The following is a 15,753-nucleotide window of genomic DNA, read 5'->3' on the forward strand; positions in this document are numbered from 1 at the left end:
TTGACCAAAACTGGCAGTAAAGACATTAATAATGTTACAAAAGATTGTTGCAACATTCCTAATAATCATAACTGTCTCATGAGCAGCAAATCAGCATATTAGAATGATTTCTGAAGGATCATGTGACACTGAAGACAACCAAGACTTCTATGGTGCTTTTTTGTCATTTTTGCAGCTTGAGAGCTCCTTCTTCCTGTCTGGAAAAGAAAAGCTTTTAGATTGACATTTTTGGGTGAACTGTCCCTTTAAGACTGAACTTTAAGTCCAGTCAAACTTCGTAAAAACAAAGAAAGAGAAGGAAAAAAGGGTGAAATTAAACAGTCTCTTTCTAAAACGAGAAAACAGACATGACTTCTCTTTCTCTCACACACACACACACACACAACATGTGCCAAACAGATGCCCGTCGCCAGGACCTCTAGGAAAATCTAGGCTGCTTGGACAGGAAGTGAGTTTTCAGACAAAGCATTCATACATATGTGCAGTAAACACACCTGATGATTGCTGCAGTGTTTAGTGTTTATGCTTTAATCAACAGTACAGGTTTAGAGTCCATTACTGGACTTTACAGATGATAATGTTTCTAATGATTTAGAGAAAACATGTTACTAAAAACTCTCAGACGGCCTGGAATCCTGTCTCCATGTCTAACTCCTCCTTTTCTCCTCTGTTTATGTCTGGAGATATTTTTTGAGTCTTCAGATGTGTTTCTGCTTGAGTCACACCATTACAGACAGTCTACATCTCTAAAAACCTCATAAAACTTTCATCTCATAAAACACTAATGAGGTTATTTGAGGTCTGATCTGCACAGATTTATCAAATATCTCCGTTCTCTACGAACAGAGAGGTTTATTTCTGCTTTTGTTTACATTAAGTGCTTAATTTCACACACTGTGTATATAAATGTAAAAAAATAAAGCCACCAGACGAACCTCAAGATTTAATGTCTGACTGAAATGGAAATTTCTTAAATGAAAGGGAGGCATTTATCTAAAAACAAGCTGTGCAGAGAAAACCACCGCTGAAAACAACCTTAATTTAAATAACAGTCAATGAGCAAGCAGTGAACATTATATTCTGGATCTAGATATTTTCTAGATTTTGTGTTACTATTTCCTAAGAGAGCAGTATTATTTTAGTATTATTCATAGACTAGTGTAGTTTTTATTAATCATGTGAATTAACTTTTATTCTTATATTTCAGTTTTCATTTAAATATTAATTTAATTATAATTATTATTATTATTTTTTTATGATTTTATACATTTCTTTAGAGCTTCAACCAGTGTTGTTATTGCTAACTAAAATAAATAGAGCTGAAATTAAAAAAAAAAAAATATTAGATGAAACATTTAAGCTTATGAAAATGAAACAAAAATGTTAAATGTTGCTTTGGCAATTAACTAAAATAAATATTTCACTAAATCACTAAAACTGAACTAAAAAAAAAAAAAAATAATAATTCAAATAAATTCAAATAATAAATACTACAACTATGGAAACTTGTTTCCGCCACAGAATAAAAAAAATTAAAAAAAGAAGAGTTTACATCTTACAACTAGACTTTTCTTCTCAGAATTGCAAGTATATATAATATATAAAATAAAATATATAATAATATATAAATTAATTAAAGTCATACATTTGCAATTATGAGTTAACATCTCACATCAGACATTTTTCTCAGAATTGCAACTTTAACTCACAATTTTGATTTATGAACGTGCAATTACTCATTTATAGCTCGCAATTCTGTGAAAAAAGTTTGATTTGCAAGATATAAACTCGAAATTGTGATCAATTTAAATATAATTTATTTATAACTTGTTTATATCTCACAATTCTGGGAAAAAAAAAGTCTGAATTACCTTTTTTATTACCTTTTGTGGAAACAGACTTCCATATACAACAGTCATTAAATAATAATAAAATATAGCATATATTCTGTATCGCAAAATGTCTTTCTAAGAGATTCTACACTGGGTTAATTCTTTGTGAGATATTCTAGATCTTTCCCTGTTGTTAAAGTGATTTTCAGAAACAGATATTCACTTTCAGAAAAGCCAAACTATTTTTATTGTTTGATAAGTGATATTCTAGATCACTGTCGCCTTCATAAGAAAATTCTAGAATGCTTTACAGCTATAGCAATAGCAATAGACACAGAAGATAAGGACAGAAAAGAAGAGTGTGTTTTTCCCATTATTTGTCCTTCATGTCACTCTTCATCAGTCTGTTCCTTCTCCAGAAATCCCTGTGACCGGCATGCATATGAGTGTGTGTGTATAAGTAATGAATCTTTACATGATGCTTTTATGATTTCATGAGTTATGTGCCATGTTCACACAAGCACCAGCTTCACAAACACACACAACTACACACGACAACAAGAGATGCTTTTGTCCTGGTTTCCTGTGTTAAAGACAGAGCTGAAGGTCAAAGGGCAAGAGCCAAGGGCCATCACTCCGGAGACGAGGTCTGCCCATCACCAGGGCAATATGAAACAAAACCAGAGTTCAGAGAGGACGACATATCTACGGTCTCATCTCTCCCTACCCCTCCAGTCAGAATTAGGTCTTTATGCAGAAACCTAAAGGAATGCTGGAGTCTACAGACGCTGAGGAATCACATTACTCCTGAATCCTTTCACCCACTACCTGAAGTGATTTCAAGACCCTCTTTTATAGATCAACCTGCTGGAAATTGCTAGTAAATTGAAAAATAATTACAAAGAAAAAGCAATTAACACACTGAATTACACATAGTAGCACAGTAAAAAAATAATAATAATAATAATAATTTTAATAAATTTGCTTCCCTGGGTTATATTTTAAAATAAAATAAAACAATTATCATAAATTATGTAATTTTGTTTTATTTAGTAATAAATCAATAAATTGATACATAAATAAATGTATCTTTATCTTATAAATAATTATAATTAATTAATTAATTTAATTTGATTAAAAAAAGTTTAAAATCAGCATTAAACATCAAATTTGGAAGTAGAAACACTGAAAATAAAATAAAATTAAATTCCCTTATAGTTATATTTTAAAATAAAATTACATTTAATTGAACTGAAATAAATTGAATTGTCATATTTTTATATTGTAAAAAAATACAAAAATAAATAAATTGAATTGAATCTTTACATTTAAAATAATTAAAATGATTTATCAACTTTTTTAACCCCTTAACTGTCACTCACAGTTTTGAACACAGACATTATAGAGCACTATTCAAACTTAAATTTTTATAATTCATGAACGAAAACATTTTGTAACAAGATTGTTATGTACCATTTCCATGGTAATGCAATGTCTGATTTTAAAATGGGTTTCAAAGGATGAATTTTGAGATTTGAAGTTTTCAACTGATATATAATTTCTTATGATTTCTAAAGCGTGATCGGGAAAAAGGCAACTAAGAAGACTGTCTGTGACAAAGGTCAGAACTCCTGTTATGATGTAGATTTTTCAGGTGCACTCTTGTCATAAATTAATCTATTCATTTTCCTACATAATTTTTTTACAAAAAAGGTGGAAAAATATCTATTTAGGAGTCTTAGACCTTTCCAACGATATATAGTTTGTCAGGTTAATAAAATCAGGATTAAATGTGAAATTTTGAAGCAGAAAGACTAAAATAGTATTTTCTTGTAAAGCATACTCCAGTAACCTTTGTTTTATTTACATCAGTGAAAAACTCATTTCATTTTTTACAGTGTAGCCTAAACTGGTGTGCTGGTCTTTAAACTGATTTCAAGACTGGCCAAGTTCTTAAAACCCTTTTAAAATCTGGAACAATCGTCTCTGTCTGTACTGTTGTGACCTGGCTCTGTTTTTCATCATGTCTTTCTAGAGGTTTGGCTTTCCAGCAGGTTTACAAACCATCACCAGAACTCCAGTGACCTACGACCCCTCTCTGTTACCCTGGAGACACACCACAAAAGTAAGACAATGGCCTTATGGGTATGCATGAGGAGGAGGAGCAAGACAAGAAGAGAAGGAGTTAAGAAAAGATGAAGAAAAAGAGCTTTTCTTAGCCAGCTGCATTAATGTGTGTGTGTGTGTGTGAAGTAAATCCTGAGCATCTGAGTGAAAAGTGTACAGAGAGAAAGAACAGATGCATTGTATTTGGAGCGATAGATGATTCATTTCTTCCATATGCTTTCACTCTGCCTGTACATTTCTCAAGAAGTTAGGCGTGGGTGTTTACTTAGCTGTACTTAAGGGACAAAATCATCCCCAGAAGTGAGCTAAATCTGACAAAACCTCCCTTCTGGGGACAGCTGGGGACATCCTCAAAGGTAAAATGAGTTAGAAATGAAGGGATGTGTTTTCTTAAAATTAAGACAAAAAAAATGAGTGAGCATATTCGGCTGAAACCAAATGAAACAGAAGTCAAGTACAAATCAAACCCCCTTTAAATAGCTAGACAAACGTATAAACATTGGGCAAACTATACTACGCTGCCTTTTAAGGACACAAATGGAAGCATAATGAAAGGGAACATCTAGAAAAAGTCAAAATTTCTTCTTTTTTTTTCTTTCTGGGTTTTATTATATAAATATGCTTATTTTTTAATTGTTTAATTTCAAGAAATTAATAACAATCAATCAATTAATAATTATTTATCTTTGCCTTAAAATTAATTCCAATTTAATTACATAATAACTTTTTTTTTAATGTTCAGCATTACATCCATATTTCCTTCACCAATAAGAAAACTGTGCTATGTGATGCATTAGACTTTAGCAAAAATTGGGGAGTTAAGTATTTTTACAATGTATGTATATGCTATATATACATATATATATATATATATATATATATATATATATATATATATATATATATAGAACAACCTTTGTAGCAGTAACACGCTTACCAAGCTTAAAAATATGTCTATGTAGGCAGCAGACTAGAGTTTGGAACACAGTCAGTGTGAGCTGAAGTAAGAGAGTCAGTTTGACTCATCTAGTTTAGTCTCACTATGCTGGTATTGCATCTCTCTCCTCGTCTGCCTCGTCTCTCCCTCCTTCCATAAAATTCTTGAAATTTTCAGAGTTCCTGCTAAAAGGAAAGTCTAGGGCACAGTGGCTGCGCCCAACTGTGTAGTGATGAAGTGCTCAGACACACACAGACAGGTCAGAGAACGACACATAGAGTAAAGCCCAAAATACACCTAACAGTATAATTTCATGTTTTTAGCCTCGTAAGCTTTTCATCATCCGAAATATGCCTGAATGAAATTCATAAGAAAACGAAAGAACGTGTTGCATTTGCAAGGGGTGCAGCAATGGATATTAGCATAAAAGTCAAATCCAAAAGTCTGAGAGCACTAGTGAAAATGACTATTTTTACCCTCCCGGGTTTGTTTTGTTTAAAAATAAACAAATTTATTTTACATTTAAACTTCCAGGATTTTAAAATAAAATAAAATAATTTTTATCACAATTTTGTTTTTCATGTTAAAATAAAATTGTACTTGCAACGGGACCATGCATTGGCCAAGCATTTGCGTCTGTGCACTTGCATAGAAACTGTTTCTGGCTCAATGTGGTCACATTAACAGAACATTGTGTCATCTCTCTCATCTGTCTAAATAGATTATACAGTATGTCTGCAGAAGATGGGAGGATGAAGGAGTTTCTGAAAGAGTTATTTAGGGCAGAGTGTCTGTGTGCTCTGAACAGACAGCAGCAGCCCAAACACTGGAAAGATGGAGAAGAAAAGTAAACAGGTGCACCTGCGTGTGTTTATGGGTTCATGCATGCTAACATGTGAGTGTGTTTGTGTGAGTGTGTGTGTGTGTGTGTGTACTCACAGGGGTAGAGTTGTTTAGTAGGAGCGCTAAGCTGTGCATCTTTTGTGACTCTGTAGGCAACATCAGGCCCTTTTGATGACTTCCGGTGTGTGCAGAAGCCTGTAGTTTTCGTTACACCCTCCGGCAAACTGTGAAAATCTAAAATCTTTAGGAGATCGGCTGGCTCAGCTGCAAAAAGAGAGACAGACAGACACAAAATTAGTTTACAGCCATTTCAAAACACATTTAAAAACCAACAACTGTCCCTCAAAAACAATAACACATTTATACAGCTTTCACTCTATAACACATTATATTATATTATATTATTAAAATAATTTTAACTATTAACTATTCATTTTATATAGTAATAAAATAAAATACAGTAAAATACATACATGCATACATATTTGTATATGGGTCAATGACGTGACGCCTACATTTTTTGCCCGATTGCATTTTTTTCAGTTAAAAATAGGTTTAAATGCATAAAAAAGAAGCCATATATATGAAGGGCCTCTCCCTTCATATATATGTTGAGTTCATACATGGGGGAGGCCTCTCCCATGTATGAACTCACTTTAACTTTTCAAAAAACATTAGTTATTTGTAATGTTTCTGTTATTCAAAGTGTCAAAATATCATGTGGTGCGACTGTCCGGCCATAACTTTTTTTGTAAACATCTTTGAAATTACCCTAAATTCATTCACATTAATTTTCTGCACTATTTGGCATAATTTCCAAAGTGTTTTGTAATACTGTATAACATTGCAACGCATTTGTATTTATATGTCCGTCATAATATACAAAAAAACTTTGTCTGATGATTTCCATTTTATGAAATATCATGTGGTGCGACCGTCAAGAAACTACCATTTTGGGACTTTTATGTTGAAATCCATTCAAAGATAAGACTTTGCATCATATACTAATTTGCCAGGGACCCATGGAAGCATCAAGCAAGTCTCTTTCAAATTTGGAAAAAAATAATCTTTTTAACGGCTGGTATGTAGGTACCACATTTGGATATCATGTGGTATGACCTCAAAAAAACAATGAATAAGTTATTTCTGCAATTATTTATTTTCATTATAAATTTCGTAGTGACCTTATGTGGGAAGCTAGCTTGTTTTGTTTAGGTGACCAATTCTGTGCTTGTAAATTTTGATTGAATTTGAAAATATCATGTGGTGTGACCAAATATCATGTGGTGCGACCACCGCAGAGTGTTTTCCATTACAGATATATGTCCCAGATTGGCAGTTTTTGTTATATTCAATTGATGGTTTATTTACATATAATACTTTATTTTAGTATAATTTTGAATATATTTTTATGCAATTTGGTTCATTTCAGATTGTTTATGTTTAATCTTTGTACAATATGAGAAAAAATGCAAAATAATTAATACAAATAAAATAATTCAGAGCAAGTAATTTTAGTTTGGTAATTATGCATTTATTAGTAATTTATTATTTATTTATTAATAACTATTGTAATCTATTCTACCAGATAATACTGCCAAGCAAAGTAAAATAAACGCTCACCATAGGCAGCATGTTAATTCTGACCCTGAATCTAGCACAAACTCCAGAAGTAATTTTCTACTAAAAGAAAGATGTTCATGTTGTCATCTCAGAGCCTGTGCCAGCAACCTCCCCCTACTCTAAGTTGACCTTTTGCAAAGACCCACCCCCTTAGTTACTGTTGCTACGTTCAACAAACCATGGCACTTTTATGCCACACATCATGTTCTCACATGTTCTCACACATTGAAAAATACATCACGGAGCAAAGAGGACACTGACAGACAAGACAGAGCTGGTTACTTTTAGTATGAAACAAAGTCTCAGTGTTCAAATTTTGTCTTTTTTTTTTTAAGAAATTAAAATAACAAATACTGTTTTGTGGCTCTTTAACATGTAGTGACAGATCACTGTAGCACCTCAATTCAAGCGGTATGTGAACGGTATCTCTTCATCTTTACTAGTCATAGCACAAAATAAACATGAATGAACATCAGAAGGTATCTTGTTTCAACTGTGAAAAGATGTCAGCGCACAGCATTTTTCAAATTCAAGCCCACCGACATTAATTTACTCTCCTGTCTGGTTTATTTTTCGGCATTATAATATGTCAGACTGCCTGTTAATCAAACTCCCGGCGAAAGGGTCAATTGAGCAGCTGATATTGGGCAAAGTACAGAAATAACTGGGGCTAAAGAAATGCAGTTAATTCCATGTGCTGCACTTTTCAAACGTCTTTTTAAATAGATTTTTAATGATATAAGGTATTTTTGTCATTTGGAGCAACCACTCATCATGTGGTGCGACCAATAATAGCAATAACTGTATTAAAATAACTGGTTGAAATATGAATCACTGCTACAGTATGCTTAAGTGAATGATATTTTTAAAACATTTTTATCAGTTTTATGCAATTTGCAGGAAAAATAAGTCTGTTAACTACATTTAAGAAGGCAACTCTGAAATTATAGAACAAAAATAAGAGATCATAATTTACAAAAACTCAAATTAAATGCCAATACTTTGTTTCTAAACACTTTAATTACTGAGAACATTTAAAAAAAATGTTGAGCATGTTAAGGAAATTATTTAATTTTAATATAAATCATGGTCGCACCACATGACATTTTTTAAGGCTACGGCCAATTCATCTAGATGAAAAATCACTAAAATCACTTAATTTGAAATTTTATGTGTGTATAATTAATTTAAAATTTTATATGAATTTATGTGTGCACAACATTCTTAATGTTTGAACAATTACAGTAAATATTATTATTTTTTGTATTTTAAAATTGGCCTGTCGAAAATCCTTATGCGTCAATGACCCATATACAAATAAATAAATAAATAATCAATCTTTACCAGAAATCTAATTTTAAAAATATTTAGATTAAAACTAATTTTAAACAAAAATTTCAGTACTGAATATATATTTCCATTCCAATAAGAAAATGAATATAGTATATTATATTATGAATTTTTTAGACTAACATTTTTCAGATATTTTTACTTTTTTATATTATAATTTTTGTCATTATTTGTCAATTTTATTTACAAATATTTACAGTATGGACAGTAAAAGTTAAGGTATCTTTAAACAAATAAATACATTAAACATGAAAAAAAAACCTGTGTGACAAAACATGTGACAACAACTTAGTATACTATCATGTCAGTATGCATGTTAAAACTAGTATGCGTTATACATTGTACTGTATACTGTGCTATATGCAATAATGCCCTAAAGTCATTATGCCCACAAAACCACAAACATGTCACTGGCAACCTAAAGCACCATCAGAACGAGCGACCACAGAACGACAAGCCCAGCCAAGTGTTTCATGTGTTTAGAGGTCGGCTGACCATACGAACACTGGATACACTGTCTACAAAATCACACACAACCTTTCCACTCTCTCTCTGGTGGAGATATGGAGTGCAGACCACACACAGTTCATCTGCTTTACGCAGACACACACACACACACATGGTTTAGCTCCTGTGTACCTAACTTGTCTTCTACCACGCTACAATCCAACCCGCTCCCTAAGAAACTAGGAATTACAGAAGCTTCAGTCTGGATCCAACCCTTAAATGATCTGAGATGACCGAACACCTGAGAAAAGATGATGCCAACCCCTCAGAGGATGCCAACGCTCAGACAACATACAGAATTACCAAATTTTGCCATAAGTTAAATATATTAAGGTTCTGCAATATATAAATATATTGTGGAAACGTAATTTCCTGTAGAGCTGCTTTGCAACGATTTGTATCGTAAAAAGCGCTATACAAATAAACTTGAAACTTGAACTTGAACACATGCTAAAGTGTTTGTGTGTGTTAAGGTGATCAACTTGAGGAATAATTTAATTGTCTGCAAATCACCTCCAGCTGCAGCTTGTTAAAATCACTCAAGGAACACACACACATCCCTGGTCATTATCTCAAGCAGGTCTTATTTACATGAAGACAGAGTGACAGGATGAGGCAGTTTATCACGAGCGCTCGCTGTGATTCTGATCAGGTCAGTCTGATTTAGTCTAAGAGAAGACAGCGCTTACATTTTTCCTTGAGGTAGTCCATCTGTTCATTTCACTGCCTCTCGCGAAGACCGACTAAAAAGAATATTTGGATCTAAAATGAGCAACTTTAAAACTGAAGTGGGTTTTTTATTAAGGCAACATGAATCCAAAGTTGACCCTATTTCCTGTTTAATACACATTCCTGCTCTAATTCTGAATGATTCACTCATTGTTCCAAAGAAAAGGTTTGTTTTCATAATCTTTCATTAAAATGCAACTTTCTCATCCTCTGAAATTACTGCGGATAATGTTAATTATATATATATACATATATTTTATATGTATACAACAATACATTGTATGGATCAAAATTATCGATTTTTCTTTTATGCCAAAAATCAATGAAATATTAAGTAAAGATCATGTTCCATGAAGATATTTTGTAAATTTCCCACTGTAAATATATCAAAACTTCATTTTTGATTAGTAATACGCATTGCTAAGGACTTAATTTGGACAAATTTAAAGGCAATTTTCTCAGTATTTAGATTTTTTGCAACCTCAGATTCCAGATTTTCAAATAGTTGTATCACGGCCAAATATCCAAACAAACCTTTTTTTTTCTTCTTTTTTTTTTTTGGAATATCCTGTTTCACTAAAACATACTTCATACTTTCTCTGACTATTTTTATTAAATAAAAATATTTTTTTTTTTTTGCTGATATTATAATATAAAAAAATATATTGTATACAGTATAAAAATTGTTATATAAAAATAAAAATAATACATAATAATTATATAAATATTATAAAAATATAAATGTTTGTAAAATAAAAATTATAAATCATTCTAAATCATTTATTTATTGTTTATTTTTAAAAACATTTATATTTTTAGTTGTATTATGGCATTCCTGTAGCTAAAACAGTAGAGCATTTGCTATGCTGAAATGTTTTTATGATAATGTTTTTTGATTTTATTCCCATGAAATGCATAACCTTGATAAAACATGAACCATAAAAGCAACATAAGTTGCTTATAATGTACCATAAGTTGTATAAACGTGTCTGCCAAATGCATAATAAAGTGCTACTGAACAAACAATAAAATGCTCAGGATTGGCATAATAGAAAACAGAAAATAATGCATATTATGACTACAATAATAAACAATGCAATTAATATAATTTGCGATATTACAAAATTAATTCACATTCAACACATGGACTCAACAATATAGTAATTCAGAGCAGATTTTGCTGTTTAATGTTGTTTACAGACATTACTTCAGATAATTTAATTTTAGTTTGAATTCATTTGCAGCAATTGTAAATCAGACGTCAACACCCATGTAATTGACTTTGGCAAGTGTCAGATAATGTAACATCAACAGATAAGATCATGTAAACACATGTACACATCTAGTACACTAGTACACATCATCACGAACAGCACACTATAATCAGAGATGCGTGCTTCTTTTAGGCGTACGTACTAAAATTACACAGCAACTGCGATAATTAAACCGATTACACTATATGACATTCTTCTTAGTTTTTTGTCGTGCTGAGCTGTGATAAGCACCTGTGCAAACCCGGCGTCAGAGATGCGAATCGCCAAACCACTTTGAGGTTCTCTGGTTAGCCAAAGCTATTCGGCCATCCCTGTCAAAGTAGCAATGAGGTTTGCCAAGGTAAAACACACCGCTATGGTTTAACGATAAAGGAATGTTTTAAGGTGAACCAAGGGCTTCCCCAAAATGAGCTGTTTTATATATATAGGTCTTAAAATGACACACTTTAACAGTTCGATGATAATGTGCTGTGTCAGTCAAAAACAGCTTAATTTAGATTTAGCAGATTTGTTAAAACTGAACTTCACAGTTGCAGTAAAATTTGATGGTTTGATATGAATAAATGTGGTAATAGTTGGAAATATAAAGGTTTGTGAAGTGGCCACCAATACTCGGAATTTGTGCTCTGCATTTAACCCATCCAAGTGCACACACACAGCAGTGAACACACTCCCAGAGCAGTGGGCAGCAGTTGGGGGTTCGGTGCCTTGCTCAAGGGTCTCACCTCATTCGTGGTATTGAAGGTGGAGAGAGCGCTGGTAATTCACTCACCCCACCGACAATTCCTGCCGGACCTGAGACTCGAACCCACAACCTTCAGGTTACAAGTCTGACACTATTTCCATTAAGCCACGACTGCCCCTGTTGCACATATACTGCACAAAAAGACCAAATGCTTTGCTATAGTGTGTATATAATAAACTATCTCTCATGTAAACACATGAGATGCTGCTTATATCAACATTTAGGGGGGAAACCACGAGCGTTTGCAGGCAGAGCTAATATTTACCTCAGTAAGCATTAGCTACGAGTCAAACTCACACAGAAGTATATATATATATATATATATATATTTTCTTAAGAATGTTTAGTGGGAAAGCTGTAAATGGAGGCGATGTTGCAGCTGTTTTTCCACACAAGAACCGGCGTCCGCCAGCTCTAGACCCACAGCAGGGAATCAAGACCTGCAGACACACTGTGACCCAGTAACCCACTTACAGAAGCACAGCATTAAAAAATAGACAAAGAGCTCATCTACACCAACACTCTTAAAATACAGTGGTTTTGTAGCACATTTTTCTGTATGGTTCTCTAAAAATTAAATATATTCATTATAGATGCAGTTAGAGTTCGGTAAGATTTTTAAATTATTTTGGAAATGTCTCTCATGCTCACCAATTGCATTTATTTGATTATAAATACAGTAAAAACAGTCAAATTGTGAAATATTATTACAATTTCAAATAAGTGTTTTCCATTTGAATATTTTGTAAAATGTAATTTGTTCCTGTGATGCAAAGCTGAATTTTCAGCATCGGTCTTGATTGTCACATGATTCTTCAGAAGTCATTCTTATATGCTAATGTGATGCTCAAGAACATTTCTTTTTATTATCATGAATGTCAAATGTTGATTTTTTTTATGAATGTTGGATTTTTTTCAGGAGTCCTTGATGAATTTAAAGTTCAAAAGAATGTGACATCATAAATATAACTTTATAAATGTCTGTAGTCACTTTTTAATCAATTTAATGCATCCTTGCTGAATAAATGTATTAATTTCTTTAAAAAAAACATCTACTTTTACATACATGTTTGTGTGTGTGTGTGTGCATGCGTGCGTGTGTGTTTGTTCTGATTGGAACCTTTATCTTTAAAATTGATTCTGATATTCTGAGTTCTGACTCTAATTCTGATTGGACGTTCAAAGTTTTAAATTCTGCATTACTGCACCAAATTGCTGTTGCCTACAAATAGAAAAACAAACTATATTAGCTGGGGGAAAAAATTATGCTGATCCTAATAAATCTCAAACTTTACTGAACATTGGTGTCTTTTATTGCTGTTCCCTTTTATTTTTATTTTTTCTGTTGCTGCAATTTAAAAAAAGCAATAATCCACCTCAATGCAGTGTGCTGCAATGATTTTACTACAGTTAAAGGGTTTCAGGTCTAAAAATGCTCTAAAAATAATAATTTTTTTAATTAATCAGATATAGAATTGTGTGCATGGTGCATGGGTTGAGTCGACATTTTAGCCATTCAGGTAGGTAGGAATGTGTGTCTTCATATTTACACCATAATTGAATCTGATGTTTTACATGTTTTACAGCTTAGGTTCAATGGAATCTATCAACATCCTGTAAAATGTCATGTTAAAATCACCCACACATACAGGACCTGCTCAGGTGAAGCACTCGGTTTCACCTTACAGTCACTCAGCAAGAGTGTTTACACTGTCTGTGTGTGTGTGTGTGTGTGTGTGTGTGTGTGTGTGTGTGTGTGTGTGTGTATGTGTGTATGTGTATGTGTATGTGTGTGTGTGTGTGTGTGTGTGTGTGTGTGTGTGTGTGTGTGTGTGTGGGTGTTTACCCTCTTAAAGACCCATCCCAGAGGAACACAAACATCACCTGTTGAGATTTACTCCGTCACCGCAGTATTTCCCTCGGCAAACACCCTACAGACCACAGCTCAGGTGTGTGCAAACACTCCCGTTCATAAAAGCGCACTTATTAGAAAGACCAATTCCTTTTCCTAAACATCAGCCGCCACACACACATTTCCTGAGATTATTATAATCAGACAAAAATGTCAGCAATTAAAATACACATAAATCAAATGAATTTAATGAGTAATCTCTCTCTGTCTCAGCATTAAACGCGCTGGGCTTCATTGCCATCTTTTAATTATATATTGACAGCAAAACAGATGCCACGCACACACACACACACAGTCCAAAACAGTCCAAAACAGAAAAACACATCAAAACAACCAGATCCAAAACCGCAAGACACACAAAATACACACTGCTTCACACACACACACACACACACACACACACCAACAACTCCTATTCTCAGAAATCTGCCCTTATTTTGGAAAGCTGCCCGAGATATAAACATTAAAATTAAAAGTTAGTGACTCACTGCTTTAGAATCTAAAAATAGTTGTAAAGCACAAAAGTGATCAATTAACATTGGTTTGACATCTGCACATATAATGTACGATAATTAAAAAAAATCAGCACATCTTACTTGAACACTCCTAAAATATCATAACAGGTCAAAACATGACTGTTTGATCACTTTATAAACGTTTAAGCTTCTAAAAAGCTCATTAAACCAAATCGTACTGAATTAAAGAGCTTTACTGTAATGCTAATACTAGATCTGAATTTCCGGAAGGAAATAACTGTGCTTCCAAAGCAGCAAGAAAAATGTGAACGTTTTAGGCAAGTCTATATTTTTTAAGTTTGTATAAATGAAATTTGGTTTGTATACAGATAAATACAGATTTAAAAAGACCTACCACAATTCTAAATGCAATAAAGAGGGTATATATTCACATAAGAAAATTATAGACACTATTGTTCAAAAGTTAAGGGCTAGTAAGTATTTTAATGTTGATCACCAAAATATGCTCACTTTATTTGATCAGAAACACAATAAAAACAGTAATGTTTTGAAATATTATTGCAATTCCAAATAACTGTTTTTTTATGTGAATATATTTGAACATGTAATTTATTCCTGTGATGCAAAGCTGAATTTTCATTATTACTCCAGTCTTCAGTGTCACATGATCCTTCAGAAATCATTCTAATATACTGATTTACTGCTCAAGAAACTTATCAATGTTGAAAACAGCTGTGCTGCTTCATATTTTTGTTTTGCATTTCTATTTCAAATAAACAGCATTTATTTTAAACAGAAATCTTTTGAAAAATAAATATCTTCACTGTCACTTTTGATCAGTTTAATGCACCCTTGCAGGATAAAATATTAAACAGCAACATATAAATGCTAATATCATATACAGTTATTATGCTTTCTTTAGATGTAGGCTATAAAGTCTACAAAAAAATAAAATAGGAAGCACATCTAAAGTTGAAATTATAGACAAAATGAACTCTCTGTATCTTAAAGTTGCAGTGTGTAATTTTTTTTCCACTAAACCTCTTTTAAGGCTGACCACTCGCTGAGGATGGGTAATTAACGACGAACCCATCACATGATGCCAGGACGGATCTCAATCCCAGAATCAAACCAATGTTCAGTATTCAGCACAGAATGATGCTTGGTTTCAGCAGAGGGCGGCCGATTGGCTCTGAGCTTCAACTCCGCCGGGGTCACTGAGGTCATTCCATTTAAAATGAATCATTATGACCTCCACTTGAGCATTACATGCAAATCTTTTCGGTATGCACACATGGTTGGGAAACAGTTTGGATCTTGCTCACTCGATTTGGCTGAGTCCAGTTGTGTAGCTGCTCTTGAACACACAATCAGACACTAGCAAACGCACACAGGAAG

General features: G+C 33.0%; 1 protein-coding gene across 2 annotated transcripts in view; it reads right to left on the bottom strand.

Moving 5' to 3' along the window:
* LOC306862070 (collagen alpha-1(V) chain-like) overlaps positions 1–15,753 on the bottom strand; it is a 97,645-nt gene that overhangs the window by 66,398 nt on the left and 15,494 nt on the right. For both annotated transcript variants that reach the window (XM_079404675.1, XM_079404674.1), the window contains exon 2: positions 5,836–6,003. In XM_079404675.1, the coding sequence (XP_079260801.1) occupies positions 5,836–6,003 (168 nt within the window). The remainder of the gene's footprint in view (positions 1–5,835; positions 6,004–15,753) is intronic.

The sequence above is a fragment of the Barbus barbus genome, assembly GCF_936440315.1.
Source record: "Barbus barbus genome assembly, chromosome: 43".
Classification (NCBI taxonomy): Eukaryota; Metazoa; Chordata; class Actinopteri; order Cypriniformes; family Cyprinidae; genus Barbus; species Barbus barbus.